The sequence below is a fragment of the Oncorhynchus masou genome, unplaced genomic scaffold (genome assembly GCF_036934945.1).
Source record: "Oncorhynchus masou masou isolate Uvic2021 unplaced genomic scaffold, UVic_Omas_1.1 unplaced_scaffold_4239, whole genome shotgun sequence".
In the NCBI taxonomy this organism is placed as follows: Eukaryota; Metazoa; Chordata; class Actinopteri; order Salmoniformes; family Salmonidae; genus Oncorhynchus; species Oncorhynchus masou.
This window is the reverse complement of record NW_027010635.1, coordinates 12,945-28,770: the sequence shown is the minus strand read 5'-3', so window position 1 is coordinate 28,770 and position 15,826 is coordinate 12,945. Positions and strand designations below refer to the sequence as shown.

The 15,826-nt window shown below is 46.6% G+C and overlaps 1 protein-coding gene across 1 annotated transcript; it reads right to left on the bottom strand.

The window, feature by feature from the left end:
* Positions 1 to 308: 308 nt before the first annotated feature.
* On the bottom strand, positions 309 to 15,284 carry LOC135534961 (ubiquitin-fold modifier-conjugating enzyme 1-like; the record flags this gene model as incomplete). The annotated part of the gene is made up of 6 exons (XM_064961736.1): positions 15,099 to 15,284; positions 14,804 to 14,932; positions 12,281 to 12,348; positions 7,766 to 7,829; positions 482 to 558; positions 309 to 408 (listed from the first exon to the last, which is right to left on the bottom strand). Coding segments are annotated over exons 1-6 (624 nt in total), but the record flags the coding sequence as incomplete, so codon positions are not given.
* Between the last annotated feature and the right edge of the window lie 542 nt (positions 15,285 to 15,826).

Below are 15,826 nucleotides of genomic sequence, written 5' to 3'. Positions count from 1 at the left end.
ACAGACTATAACACCGAGCTATAACACAGAGAGACACATAACTATAACACAGAACTATAACAGACACACACAGAGCTACAACACAGAGCTACAACACAGAGCTACAACACAGAGCTACAACACAGCAAGAGACAGAGCTATAACACAGAGCTATAACACAGAGCTATAACACAGAGCTATAACACAGACAACTTTTCAGGGGGTATAATTACTTCCTCACAGCTCTATGAATAGTACAGTTAGTAGTACAGTCGAGTCTAGTGTAACAGAACTCACACAAAGCACACATCAGACAAACATACACACACAGCACGTACCCCCAGGGCCATCAGGTGAGCCAATCCAAACTTCGGTACGTTTCGCGCCCACAGGGGTTTGAAGTGGTCCGTCAGACAAATCTTTCCCCCCCTGCAACAAGACAGGAACCATGTCACCCTGCACCACTCTTCATCACAGTGGGCCGTCTGTGTGTGTTTCTTACCTGTACATTTTGGCCGTTTTCCCGTCCAGCTCTGGGATGGCGACCTCAGGGGCGGTGGACGGGTACGTTACAGGAATCTGACCAGTCAGGAGAGACAGGAGTGTGTCAGGGCTATAGGATGGTGTGTGTCAGGGCTATAGGATGGTGTGTGTCAGGGCTATAGGATGGTGTGTGTCAGGGCTATAGGATGGTGTGTGTCAGGGCTATAGGATGGTGTGTGTCAGGGCTATAGGATGGTGTGTGTCAGGGCTATAGGATGGTGTGTGTTCAGGGCTATAGGCTGGTGTGTGTCAAGCAGCATGCCAGGGTGTGCCAGGGCTATAGGATGGTGTGGGGCCAGGGCTATAGGATGGTGTGTGGTCAGGCTGGCAGGATGGTGTGTGTTCAGGCTGGTGTGTCAGCTATAGGCTGGTGTGTGTCATTGAGCTATAGGATGGTGTGTGTTCAGGCTGGTGTGTGTCAGGGCTATAGGATGGTGTGTGTCAGGGCTATAGATGAAATGCAGGGCCATAGGATGGTGTGTCAGCTGTAGGATGGAGGTCAGGGCTATAGGATGGTGTCAGGGCTATAGGCTGGTGTGTGTCAGGGCTATAGGATGGTGTGTGTCAGGGCTATAGGATGGTGTGTGTCAGGGCTATAGGATGGTGTGTGTCAGGGCTATAGGATGGTGTGTGTCAGGGCTATAGGATGGTGTGTGTCAGGGCTATAGGATGGTGTGTGTCAGGGCTATGGAGGATGGTGTGTGTCAGAGCTATAGGATGGTGTGTGTTCAGAGCTATAGGATGTGTGTGTTCAGGCTGGTGTGTGTCAGAGCTATAAGGATGGTGTGTGTCAGGGCTATAGGCTGGTGTGTGTTAGGGCTTATAGGATGGTGTGTCAGGGCTATAGGATGGTGTGTGTCAGGGCTATAGGATGGTGTGTCAGGGCTATAGGATGGTGTGTGTCAGGGCTATAGGATGGTGTGTGTCAGGTAGGATGGTGTGTGTCAGGGCTATAGGATGGTGTGTGTTCAGGGCTGGTGTGTGTCAGGGCTATAGGCTGGTGTGTGTCAGAGCTATAGGATGGTGTGTGTCAGAGCTATAGGTGTGTGTCAGAGCTATAAGGATGGTGTGTCAGGGGCTATAGGATGGTGTGGTGTTAGGGCTATAGGATGTGTCAGGGCTATAGGATGGTGTCAGGGCTATAGGATGGTGTGTGGCTATAGGATGGTGTGTGTCAGGGCTATAGGATGGTGTGTGTTAGGCTAGGCTGTGTGTGTCAGGGCTATAGGATGGTGTGTGTCAGGGCTATAGGATGGTGTGTGTCAGGGCTATAGGATGGTGTGTGGGGCTATAGGATGGTGTGTGTTAGGATGGTGTGTGTCAGAGCTATGGTGGTGTGTGTCAGGGCTATGGATGTGTGTGTCAGGCTATAGGATGGTGTGTGTCAGGGCTATAGGCTGGTGTGTGTCAGGGCTATAAGGATGGTGTGTGTCAGGGCTATAGGTGTGTGTCAGGGCTATAGGCTGGTGTGTGTGTCAGAGCTATAGGCTGGTGTGTGCTATAGGATGGTGTGTGTCAGGGCTATAGGATGGTGTGTGTCAGGGCTATAGGATGGTGTGTGTTCAGGGCTGGTGTGTGTCAGGGCTATAGGATGGTGTGTGTCAGGGGGCTATAGGCTGGTGTGTGTCAGAGCTATAGGATGGTGTGTGTCAGGGCTATAGGATGGTGTGTGTCAGGGCTATAGGCTGGTGTGTCAGGGCTATAGGCTGGTGTGTGTCAGGCTATAGATGGTGTGTGTTCAGGGCTATAGGCTGGTGTGTGTCAGGGCTATAGGCTGGTGTGTGTCAGGGCTATAGGATGGTGTGTCAGGGCTATAGGATGGTGTGTGTCAGGGCTATAGGATGGTGTCCAGAGCTAGGATGGTGTGTGTCAGGGCTATAGGATGGTGTGTGTCAGAGCTATAGGATGGGTGTGTTCAGGCTGGTGTGTGTCAGGGCTATAGGATGGAGTGTGTCAGGCTATAGGATGGTGTGTGTCAGGGCTATAGGATGGTGTGTTCAGGGCTATAGGATGGTGTGTGTTCAGCTGGTGTGTGTCAGGCTATAGGATGGAGTGTGTCAGGGCTATGGATGGTGTGTGTCAGGGCTATAGGATGGTGTGTCCAGAGCTATAGGAATGGTGTGTGTTCAGGCTGGTGTGTGTCATTGGGGCTATAGGATGGTGTGTGTTTGCAGGGCTATAGGATGGTGTGTGTCAGAGCTATAGGATGGTGTGTGTTCAGGCTGTGTGTGTGTCAGGCTACAGATGGTGTGTGTCAGGGCTATAGGATGGAGTGTGTCCAGAGCTATAGGATGGTGTGTGTCAGGGCTATAGGATGGTATTATTGTTCAGGCTATAGGATGGTGTGTGTTCAGGCTGGTGTGTGTGGGGCTATAGGATGGTGTGTGTTCAGGGCTATAGGATGGTGTGTGTCAGGGCTATAGGATGGTGTGTTCAGGCTGGTGTGTGTCAGGGCCATAGGATGTGAGTGTGTCAGGGCTATAGGATGGTGTGTCAGGGCTATAGGATGGTGTGTGTCAGGGCTATAGGATGGTGTGTGTCAGGGCTATAGGATGGTGTGTCAGGGCTATAGGATGGTGTGTGCATTCCAGGGCCAGGAGCAGTGTCGGCTATAGGATGGTGTGTCAGGTGCTATAGGATGGTGTGTGTTCAGGCTGGTGTGTGTCAGGGCTATAGGATGGAGTGTGTCAGGGCTATAGGATGGTGTGTGTCAGGGCTATAGGATGGTGTGTGTCAGGGCTATAGGATGTGTGTGTTCAAAGGTTGGTGTGTGTCCAAGGCTATAGGCTGGTGTGTGTCAGGGCTATAGGATGGTGTGTGTCAGGGCTATAGGATGGTGTGTGTCAGAGCTATAGGCTGGTGTGTGTCAGAGCTATAGGCTGGTGTGTGTCCAGAGCTATAAGGATGGTGTGTGTCAGGGCTATGGATGGTGTGTGTCAGGGCTATAGGATGGTGTGTGTCAGCTGACAGGATGTGTGTGTGTCAGGGCTATAGGATGGTGTGTGTCAGGGCTATAGGATGGTGTGTATCAGGGCTATAGGATGGTGTGTGTCAGGGCTAGGCTGGTGTGTGTCAGGGCTATAGGATGGTGTGTGTCAGGGCTATAGGATGGTGTGTGTCAGGGCTATAGGATGGTGTGTCAGGGCTATAGGATGGTGTGTGTCAGGGCTATAGGATGGTGTGAGTCAGGGGCTATAGGATGGTGTGTGTGGGGCTATACAGGATGGTGTGTGTCAGAGCTATAGGATGGTGTGTTCAGGCTGGTGTGTCAGGGCTATAGGATGGTGTGTGTCAGAGCTATAAGGATGGTGTGTGTCAGGGCTATAGGATGGTGTGTGTCAGGGCTATAGGCTGGTGTGTGTCAGGGCTATGGATGGATGTGTGCCATGGGGCTATAGGATGGTGTGTGTCAGGGCTATAGGATGGTGTGTGTCAGGGCTATAGGATGGTGTGTGTTCAGGCTGGTGTGTGTCAGGGCTATAGGATGGTGTGTGTCAGGGCTATAGGATGGTGTGTGTCAGGGCTATAGGATGGTGTGTGTCAGAGCTATAGGCTGGTGTGTGTCAGAGCTATAGGCTGGTGTGTGTCAGAGCTATAAGGATGGTGTGTGTCAGGGCTATAGGATGGTGTGTGTCAGGGCTATAGGATGGTGTGTGTCAGGGCTATAGGATGGTGTGTGTCAGGGCTATAGGATGGTGTGTGTCAGGGCTATAGGATGGTGTGTATCAGGGCTATATAGGATGGTGTGTGTTCAGGCTGGTGTGTGTCAGGGCTATAGGATGGTGTGTGTCAGGGCTATAGGATGGTGTGTGTCAGGGCTATAGGATGGTGTGTGTTCAGGCTGGTGTGTGTTTAGGATGGTGTGTGTTCAAGATGGTGTGTGTTCAGGATGGTGTGTGTCAGGGCTATAGGATGGTGTGTGTCAGGGCTATAGGATGGTGTGTGTCAGGGCTATAGGATGGTGTGTGTCAGGGCTATAGGATGGTGTGTGTCAGGGCTATAGGCTGGTGTGTGTCAGAGCTATAGGATGGTGTGTGTTCAGGCTGGTGTGTGTCAGGGCTATAGGATGGTGTGTGTCAGGGCTATAGGATGGTGTGTGTTCAGGCTGGTGTGTGTCAGAATATAGGCTGGTGTGTCAGGGCTATAGGCTGGTGTGTCAGAGCTATAGGATGGTGTGTGTCAGGGCTATAGGCTGGTGTGTGTCAGGGCTATAGGCTGGTGTGTCAGGGCTATAGGCTGGTGTGTGTCAGGGCTATAGGCTGGTGTGTGTCAGGGCTATAGGCTGGTGTGTGTCAGGGCTATAGGCTGGTGTGTGTCAGGGCTATAGGCTGGTGTGTGTCAGGGCTATAGGATGGTGTGTGTCAGGGCTATAGGATGGTGTGTGTCAGGGCTATAGGATGGTGTGTGTCAGGGCTATATAGGCTGGTGTGTGTGTCCAGGGCTATAGGCTGGTGTGTGTCAGGGCTATAGGATGGTGTGTGTCAGAGCTATAGGATGGTGTGTGTCAGGGCTATAGGCTGGTGTGTGTCAGGGCTATAAGGATGGTGTGTGTTCAGGCTAGTGTGTGTCAGAGCTATAGGATGGTGTGTGTTCAGGCTAGTGTGTGCCAGGGCTATAGGATGGTGTGTGTCAGGGCTATAGGATGGTGTGTGTTCAGGCTAGTGTGTGTCAGAGCTATAGGATGGTGTGTGTCAGAGCTATAGGCTGGTGTGTGTCAGGGCTATAGGATGGTGTGTGTTCAGGCTGGTGTGTGTCAAGGCTATAGGCTGGTGTGTGTCAGGGCTATAGGCTGGTGTGTGTCAGGGCTATAACAAGGCAGTAGGAATATAACAAGGCAGTAGGACTATAACAAGGCAGTAGGACTATAACAAGGCAGTAGGGCTATAACAAGGCAGTAGGGCTATAACAAGGCAGTAGAGCTATAACAAGGCAGTAGAGCTATAACAAGGCAGTAGAGCTATAACAAGGCAGTAGAGCTATAACAAGGAGGTAGGGCTATAACAAGGCAGTAGGGCTATAGCAAGGCAGTAGAGCTATAACAAGGCAGTAGAGCTATAACAAGGCAGTAGAGCTATAACAAGGCAGTAGAGCTATAACAAGGCAGTAGAGCTATAACAAGGCAGTAGAGCTATAACAAGGAGGTAGGGCTATAACAAGGCAGTAGGGCTATAACAAGGCAGTAGAGCTATAGCAAGGCAGTAGAGCTATAACAAAGCAGTAGGGCTATAACAAAGCAGCAATGCACACAAGGCAGTAGGCTACATGCAAATGTTTGTTCCATAGGGAAAACACGGTTGTCAAAAGAGCACTACGCATGCGAGCGGTTTCATGAGACAGATGAAATGATCCGTTAGAAATGTAGATAGAGGAGATAAACTAGCATGGGTTGGTATTATGACTATGATTGTTCCTTTGGCTTCTGAACAATGAAATAAAGCTGATAACCAATAGAACATGAAGGAAAAGGGCTACTGGTTTCAATGGTATATAGAAGTCTTTATTAAATAATAGACTACTGGTTTCAATGGTATATAGAGGTCTTTATTAAATAATAGACTACTGGTTTCAATGGTATATAGAGGTCTTTATTAAATAATAGACTACTGGTTTCAATGGTATATAGAGGTCTTTATTAAATAATAGGCTACTGGTTTCAATGGTATATAGAGGTCTTTATTAAATAATAGACTACTGGTTTCAATGGTATATAGAGGTCTTTATTAAATAATAGACTACTGGTTTCAATGGTATATAGGGAGGTCTTTATTAAATAATAGACTACTGGTTTCAATGGTATATAGAAGTCTTTATTAAATAATAGACTACTGGTTTCAATGGTATATAGAGGTCTTTATTAAATAATAGACTACTGGTTTCAATGGTATATAGAGGTCTTTATTAAATAATAGACTACTGGTTTCAATGGTATATAGAGGTCTTTATTAAATAATAGACTACTGGTTTCAATGGTATATAGAAGTCTTTATTAAATAGACTACTGGTTTCAATGGTATATAGAAGTCTTTATTAAATAATAGACTACTGGTTTCAATGGTATATAGAAGTCTTTATTAAATAATAGACTACTGGTTTCAATGGTATATAGAAGTCTTTATTAAATAATAGGCTACTGGTTTCAATGGTATATAGAAGTCTTTATTAAATAATAGGCTACTGGTTTCAATGGTATATAGAAGTCTTTATTAAATAATAGGCTACTGGTTTCAATGGTATATAGAAGTCTTTATTAAATAATAGGCTACTGGTTTCAATGGTATATAGAAGTCTTTATTAAATAATAGACTACTGGTTTCAATGGTATATAGAAGTCTTTATTAAATAATAGGCTACTGGTTTCAATGGTATATAGAAGTCTTTATTAAATAATAGACTACTGGTTTCAATGGTATATAGAAGTCTTTATTAAATAATAGGCTACTGGTTTCAATGGTATATAGAAGTCTTTATTAAATAATAGGCTACTGGTTTCAATGGTATATAGAAGTCTTTATTAAATAATAGGCTACTGGTTTCAATGGTATATAGAAGTCTTTATTAAATAATAGGCTACTGGTTTCAATGGTATATAGAAGTCTTTATTAAATAATAGACTACTGGTTTCAATGGTATATAGAAGTCTTTATTAAATAATAGGCTACTGGTTTCAATGGTATATAGAGGTCTTTATTAAATAATAGACTACTGGTTTCAATGGTATATAGAAGTCTTTATTAAATAATAGACTACTGGTTTCAATGGTATATAGAAGTCTTTATATAATAATAGACTACTGGTTTCAATGGTATATAGAAGTCTTTATTAAATAATAGACTACTGGTTTCAATGGTATATAGAAGTCTTTATTAAATAATAGGCTACTGGTTTCAATGGTATATAGAAGTCTTTATATAATAATGGGGGTGGGTTCGATTCCCACTGGGACCACCCATATGTAAAAGTAGTGGCCCCAGCCGACTTGTAAGTCGCTTTGGACAAAAGCGTCTGCTAAATGGGATATATTAATAATTGCCTGCCTGTTTGGTCTGGTTTTGGCTACTTGGAAGCAAGGTAAGACATGCCTCATAATATGTAGTAAAACATTCAGGCTTCAAACAATTTAATGCTGAATGCATTATCTTGCAAAGGGATTATTATTATTTTTCTAACAATTTGATTGATCTGCTTTATTTTTGCCCAAAAGCCGGCTAACTGAAACCTTGGTGTGGTGCGTCGGTGTACTTACATCAAACTCCATGTCGAACTCATACTTCAGGAGGTCATGAATGTACCAGCACTTCCCAAACCACCTGGCAACACCACCACCACACAGGATTGGTCAGATGACAACAACACACAGGATTGGTCAGATGACAACAACACACAGGATTGGTCAGACGACAACAACACACAGGATTGGTCAGACGACAACAACACACAGGATTGGTCAGACGACAACAACACACAGGATTGGTCAGACGACAACGACACAGAGGTTTGACTGAAATGACTGACTAAAACTAGACAAATTGTCCATAGTTTTAGTTATTATGAGTCGACTAACAAAGGATTAAATGACTAAATTGTAACTAAGACTAAAAGTGTGTGTGTCATAGTGTTGCACGGTAAACCGAAACATTGGTACTTTTCCGATACTAGAAAATAAAAAACGGTTCTGGACTAGAATTTGTTTAATTTTTCTAAACTTCTGTTAAATGGGTCTCACGTCGTATACGGATTGAGAGGATCAAGTCTAGCAGTGCAGCCGATGTCCCCTCGCATGAACACCACCTCTTCCCTGATCAACTTTCTCATTGCTAGAGCTAACTCTCTGGCCTGTCCTGAGGAAGAACCACTGCACTGAGTCTGGGCTGAGTTGTTAACTCTCTGGCCTGTCCTGAGGAAGAACCACTGCACTGAGTCTGGGCTGAGTTGTTAACTCTCTGGCCTGTCCTGAGGAAGAACCACTGCACTGAGAGTCTGGGCTGAGTTGTTAACTCTCTGGCCTGTCCTGAGGAAGAACCACTGCACTGAGAGTCTGGGCTGAGTTGTTAACTCTCTGGCCTGTCCTGAGGAGGAACCACTGCACTGGGAGTCTAGGCTGAGTTGTTAACTCTCTGGCCTGTCCTGAGGAAGAACCACTGCACTGAGAGTCTGGGCTGAGTTGTTAACTCTCTGGCCTGTCCTGAGGAGGAACCACTGCACTGGGAGTCTAGGCTGAGTTGTTAACTCTCTGGCCTGTCCTGAGGAAGAACCACTGCACTGAGTCTGGGCTGAGTTGTTAACTCTCTGGCCTGTCCTGAGGAGGAACCACTGCACTGAGTCTGGGCTGAGTTGTTAACTCTGGCCTGTCCTGAGGAAGAACCACTGCACTGAGTCTGGGCTGAGTTGTTAACTCTCTGGCCTGTCCTGAGGAAGAACCACTGCACTGAGTCTGGGCTGAGTTGTTAACTCTCTGGCCTGTCCTGAGGAGGAACCACTGCACTGAGAGTCTGGGCTGAGTTGTTAACTCTCTGGCCTGTCCTGAGGAAGAACCACTGCACTGAGTCTGGGCTGAGTTGTTAACTCTCTGGCCTGTCCTGAGGAAGAACCACTGCACTGAGAGTCTGGGCTGAGTTGTTAACTCTCTGGCCTGTCCTGAGGAGGAACCACTGCACTGAGAGTCTGGGCTGAGTTGTTAACTCTCTGGCCTGTCCTGAGGAAGAACCACTGCACTGGGAGTCTAGGCTGAGTTGTTAACTCTCTGGCCTGTCCTGAGGAGGAACCACTGCACTGAGTCTGGGCTGAGTTGTTATCTTCTGTGCAGCATGAGTGGAGAGCTAACACACTTGAATAATGCAACACATCATGTAGAAATGTTGAAACTGTAAAATACCATTTGCAACACAATGTCCATACAGGCTTCAACACTTTACAATGCAAGAAGATACCGGTAGCTTCCAGCTTTGCAGGCTAACTTCCCTTTCTAGTATACAGCTGAAGCTAACATCAATTTACTAATCTAGAACTTTGTTTTGGACCATAACGCAAAATATGCTGATTTTCACAACTTTGTTCTATATGACCAAATGTATGTGGACACCTGCTCGTCAAACATCTCCTTCCAAAATTATAGGCATCAATATGGAGTTAGTCCCCACCTTTGCTGCTATAACAGCCTCCACTCTTCTGGGAAGGCTTTCCACTAGATGTTGGAACATTGCTGCGGGGACTTGCTTCCATTCAGCCACAAGGGCATTAGTGAGGTCGGGCACTGATGTTGGGCGATTAGGCCTGGCTTGCAGTCGGTGTTCCAATTCATCCCAAAAGGTTTCGATGGGGTTCTTTAACACCGATTGGCAAACCATTTCTGTATGGTGAAACAAGAATGGGCCTTCCCAAACTGTTGCCAAAGTCTAGAATGCTGTAGCATTAAGATTTCCCTTCACTGGAACTAAGGGGCCCGAACCATGAAAAACAGCCCCAGACCATCATTCCTCCTCAACCAAACTTTACAGTTGGCACCATGCAATCGGGCAGGTAGTGTTCTCCTGGCATCCACTAAACCCATTAATCTGTCGGGCTGCCAGATGGTGAAGCGTGATTCATCACTCCAGAGAACGTGTTTCCACTGCCCCAGAGTCCAATGGCGGTGAGTTTTACTCCAGTCCAGCTGAGGCTTGGCATTGCGCATAGTGATCTTAGGCTTGTGTATGGCTGCTCGGCCATGGAAACCCATTTCATGAAGCTCCCAACCAACAGTTATTATGCTCATTCTGTGAGCTTGTGTGGCCTACAACCTTGTGGCTGAGCTGTTCTTGCTCCTAGATGTTCCCACTTCACAATAACAGCACTTACAGTTGACTGGGGCAGCACAAGCAGGGCGGAAATTTTAGGAACTGACTTTTTGGAAAGGTGGCATCCTATGAAGGTGCCACGTTGAAAGTCAATGAACTCTTCAGTACGGGCCATTTTACAGACAATGTTTGTCTATGGAGATTGCATGGCTGTGTGCTCAATTTTATACACCAGTCAGCAATGGGTGTGGCTGAAATAGAAACCACTAATTTGAAGGGGTGTCCACATATACTTTTGGCCACGTAGTGTCTCTGCCTCACGTCTCCTTCTTCACCGAACCAAAGGACTCCGTTTGCAAAGCTGTGAACGAAGTCATTACTGCTGCACTTTTAGAAAAGATATTGCTTCTTCCAAACGGAAGGGAAACAGATTGTTTTTCCTTCTGTAGCCGTGTGAAATTAGCCAAAACAAGCTCAATAACTAAATTAACGTCCAAACTCCTATTGAATATGCATTCACCTGTATTGTGAATAGACCTAGGCTACATCTTGATTCACCCAGTTTATCAATAGACTTAGCATTCAAATAAATGATTATCATTAATGTTATGTAATTAGATTGGTAAAAACAAAGTCAAATGAATTGTATGATTGATTAATTAAATGCATACATTCAAGTAATGTCAAAGGTAATGATATTGAACTCTACAGATCTGTCTGGATCAAGTCCTACTCTGTGACTTTGGCTAATAAGCATTCTTTATTTGTCCTGGTATCGTTGTGGTATCGAGTACCGTGATGGTATCGAGTACCGTGATGTTATCATTGTGGTATTGAGTATCGTGATGGTATCATTGTGGTATCGAGTATCGTGATGGTATCATTGTGGTATCGAGTATCGTGATGGTATCATTGTGGTATCGAGTATCGTGATGGTATCATTGTGGTATCGAGTATCGTGATGGTATCATTGTGGTATCGAGTATCGTGATGGTATCATTGTGGTATCGAGTATCGTGATGGTATCATTGTGGTATCGAGTATCGTGATGGTATCATTGTTGTATCGAGTATCGTGATGGTATGGTTGTGGTATCGAGTATCGTGATGGTATCGTTGTGGTATCGAGTATCGTGATGGTATCGAGTATCGTGATGGTATCATTGTGGTATCGAGTATCGTGATGGTATCATTGTGGTATCGAGTATCGTGATGGTATCATTGTGGTATCGAGTATCGTGATGGTATGGTTGTGGTATCGAGTATCGTGATGGTATCGTTGTGGTGTCGAGTATCGTGATGGTATCGTTGTGGTATCGAGTATCGTGATGGTATCGTTGTGGTATCGAGTATCGTGATGGTATCATTGTGGTATCGAGTATCGTGATGGTATCATTGTGGTATCGAGTATCGTGATGGTATCATTGTGGTATCGAGTATCGTGATGGTATCATTGTGGTATCGAGTATCGTGATGGTATCATTGTGGTATCGAGTATCGTGATGGTATCATTGTGGTATCGAGTATCGTGATGGTATCATTGTGGTATCGAGTATCGTGATGGTATCATTGTGGTATCGAGTATCGTGATGGTATCATTGTTGTATCGAGTATCGTGATGGTATCGAGTACCGTGATGGTATCGAGTACCGTGATGGTATCGAGTACCGTGATGGTATCGAGTACCGTGTTGGTATCGAGTACCGTGATGGTATCGAGTATCGTGATGGTATCATTGTGGTATCGAGTACCGTGATGGTATCGAGTATCGTGATGGTATCGTTGTGGTAGCGAGTATCGTGATGGTATCGAGTATCGCGATGGTATCGTTGTGGTATCGAGTATCGCGATGGTATCGTTGTGGTATCGATTATCGTGATGGTATCGTTGTGGTATCGAGATGGTATGGAGTATTTTGATATTAAACCTAGTAACAAAGTAAAAATGCTGGTATCGTGACAACACCAGTGTTTGTGTGTGTCAGACCTGGTTCCCTCCTTGTTGGACTCCAGGCGGAACCAGTCGTTGTCTGCTGTCTTGTTGTTCTCCACATACTGTCAACAAGAAACAACATATTGTAAACACCAACCAAACAGCAGGGTTCATATAGTGTGGGAAAAAGAATGCCTTCAAGGTAGCCAAACGACTCTGCAGGCAAGCTATAGCTCTGTCTTCAGCAGGCAGGCTAGCTATAGCTCTGTCTTCAGCAGGCAGGCTAGCTATAGCTCTGTCTTCAGCAGGCAGGCTAGCTATAGCTCTGTCTTCAGCAGGCAGGCTAGCTATAGCTCTGTCTTCAGCAGGCAGGCTAGCTATAGCTCTGTCTTCAGTACAGGCTAGCTATAGCTCTGTCTTCAGCAGGCAGGCTAGCTATAGCTCTGTCTTCAGCAGGCAGGCTAGCTATAGCTCTGTCTTCAGCAGGCAGGCTAGCTATAGCTCTGTCTTCAGCAGGCAGGCTAGCTATAGCTCTGTCTTCAGTAGACAGGCTAGCTATAGCTCTGTCTTCAGTAGACAGGCTAGCTATAGCTCTGTCTTCAGTAGGCAGGCTAGCTATACCTCTGTCTTCAGCAGGCAGGCTAGCTATAGCTCTGTCTTCAGTAGGCAGGCTAGCTATAGCTCTGTCTTCAGTAGGCAGGCTAGCTATAGCTCTGTCTTCAGCAGGCAGGCTAGCTATAGCTCTGTCTTCAGCAGGCAGGCTAGCTATAGCTCTGTCTTCAGTAGACAGGCTAGCTATAGCTCTGTCTTCAGTAGACAGGCTAGCTATAGCTCTGTCTTCAGCAGGCAGGCTAGCTATAGCTCTGTCTTCAGCAGACAGGCTAGCTATAGCTCTGTCTTCAGCAGACAGGCTAGCTATAGCTCTGTCTTCAGCAGACAGGCTAGCTATAGCTCTGTCTTCAGCAGGCAGGCTAGCTATAGCTCTGTCTTCAGTAGGCAGGCTAGCTATAGCTCTGTCTTCAGCAGGCAGGCTAGCTATAGCTCTGTCTTCAGCAGGCAGGCTAGCTATAGCTCTGTCTTCAGTAGGCAGGCTAGCTATAGCTCTGTCTTCAGCAGGCAGGCTAGCTATAGCTCTGTCTTCAGTACAGGCTAGCTATAGCTCTGTCTTCAGTAGGCAGGCTAGCTATAGCTCTGTCTTCAGTAGGCAGGCTAGCTATAGCTCTGTCTTCAGCAGGCAGGCTAGCTATAGCTCTGTCTTCAGCAGACAGGCTAGCTATAGCTCTGTCTTCAGCAGGCAGGCTAGCTATAGCTCTGTCTTCAGCAGGCAGGCTAGCTATAGCTCTGTCTTCAGCAGGCAGGCTAGCTATAGCTCTGTCTTCAGCAGGCAGGCTAGCTATTGCTCTGTCTTCAGTAGGTAGGCTAGCTATAGCTCTGTCTTCAGCAGGCAGGCTAGCTATAGCTCTGTCTTCAGCAGGCAGGCTAGCTATAGCTCTGTCTTCAGCAGGCAGGCTAGCTATAGCTCTGTCTTCAGCAGGCAGGCTAGCTATAGCTCTGTCTTCAGTAGGTAGGCTAGCTATAGCTCTGTCTTCAGCAGGCAGGCTAGCTATAGCTCTGTCTTCAGCAGGCAGGCTAGCTATAGCTCTGTCTTCAGTAGGCAGGCTAGCTATAGCTCTGTCTTCAGCAGGCAGGCTAGCTATAGCTCTGTCTTCAGCAGGCAGGCTAGCTATAGCTCTGTCTTCAGTAGGCAGGCTAGCTATAGCTCTGTCTTCAGCAGGCAGGCTAGCTATAGCTCTGTCTTCAGTACAGGCTAGCTATAGCTCTGTCTTCAGTAGGCAGGCTAGCTATAGCTCTGTCTTCAGTAGGCAGGCTAGCTATAGCTCTGTCTTCAGCAGGCAGGCTAGCTATAGCTCTGTCTTCAGCAGACAGGCTAGCTATAGCTCTGTCTTCAGCAGGCAGGCTAGCTATAGCTCTGTCTTCAGCAGGCAGGCTAGCTATAGCTCTGTCTTCAGCAGGCAGGCTAGCTATAGCTCTGTCTTCAGCAGGCAGGCTAGCTATTGCTCTGTCTTCAGTAGGTAGGCTAGCTATAGCTCTGTCTTCAGCAGGCAGGCTAGCTATAGCTCTGTCTTCAGCAGGCAGGCTAGCTATAGCTCTGTCTTCAGCAGGCAGGCTAGCTATAGCTCTGTCTTCAGCAGGCAGGCTAGCTATAGCTCTGTCTTCAGTAGGTAGGCTAGCTATAGCTCTGTCTTCAGCAGGCAGGCTAGCTATAGCTCTGTCTTCAGTAGGCATAGCTGTAAATCATAGCAGCTGGTTAGTTAGTAGCTGGGTGGATAGCAGCTGGTTAGTTAGTAGCTGGTTAGTTAGTAGCTGGGTGGATAGCAGCTGGTTAGTTAGTAGCTGGGTGGATAGCAGCTGGTTAGTTAGCAGCTGGTTAGTTAGCAGCTGGGTAGTTAGCAGCTGGGTAGTTAGCAGCTGGTTAGCTCCAGCGGGTGACACGTCGTTAGTTAGCTGGAAACTCTCCTGTTCGGCTTCCGGGTTTCTCTTTTACCGGCCCCTGTCCGTGTCCCGTCCCGGTCCTACCTTGATGAGGGCCAGGTACTCCTCTCGGAGCCGCTGCACCCAGAGCTCCTTGTCCCGGGGACCGGAGTTGGTCTTGAGCAGCGGGATCTCCGACACCGCCCTCCGAGTCGCGTCGTCCGCCATCGCGCTCTGGAAGGGAGAAAAAGGACAGATTGGAAATAACACCGGTCCAGTGCTCAGAAAAATACTATTTGAAGTATATACAATAACGAGACCGTCAAATAACCCCGTTACCACTGTTTAAAACACAAATCTGGGTGTTTCTGAGCTGTAAATAAAAACACGTCGTCGGTACCAAAACTACTTGTTCCGTGTTTTTAGAGGGAAGTATGTGGCTGCGGACATTCTGGGGAATGAAGTTGCGGTTGCACATCTTTTGGAGGTGGACCTCGGCACTCAGCATCTTCATCCCCCACCCAAATCCTTCATCTGTTTCGGCTCCTTTTGTTTCTCTACTCTCCGTTCCTCCGGTTCGTCGCATCGGACGTAAGTAGGACCGCAGAGAGAGATATGGTGTGCGTTTATATGACAGCCTCGCTACAAGCTACTATACTTTCACAGTACTAGTAAGGTCACAGGAGCTGCTCCGGCAGGAGGAGCCTTCAGAGCAGAACCTCTAGTCCAGGGGTATTTACATCTTACCCTAGGAGGTCCAAGCTACTGCTAGTTTTCTATTCTACCGGGTAATTCATTACAATCACTTGTTGCACCACGTCTAAATAAATCCTGAAAACTGGAGCTGGCTTTGACGTTAAGATTTTAATTTAAGAGCTGTAGTCTACTGGATGCCTGCTCTCTACCCTATAATACCACCTATATTATGAATTTAAGAGCTGTAGTCTACTGGATGCCGGCTCTCTACCCTATAATACCACCTATATTATGAATTTAAGACCTGTAGTCTACTGGATGCCTGCTCTCTACGATAATAAACCACCTATATTATGAATTTAAGAGCTGTAGTCTACTGGATGCCTGCTCTCTAACCTATAAACCACCTATATTATGAATTTAAGAGCTGTA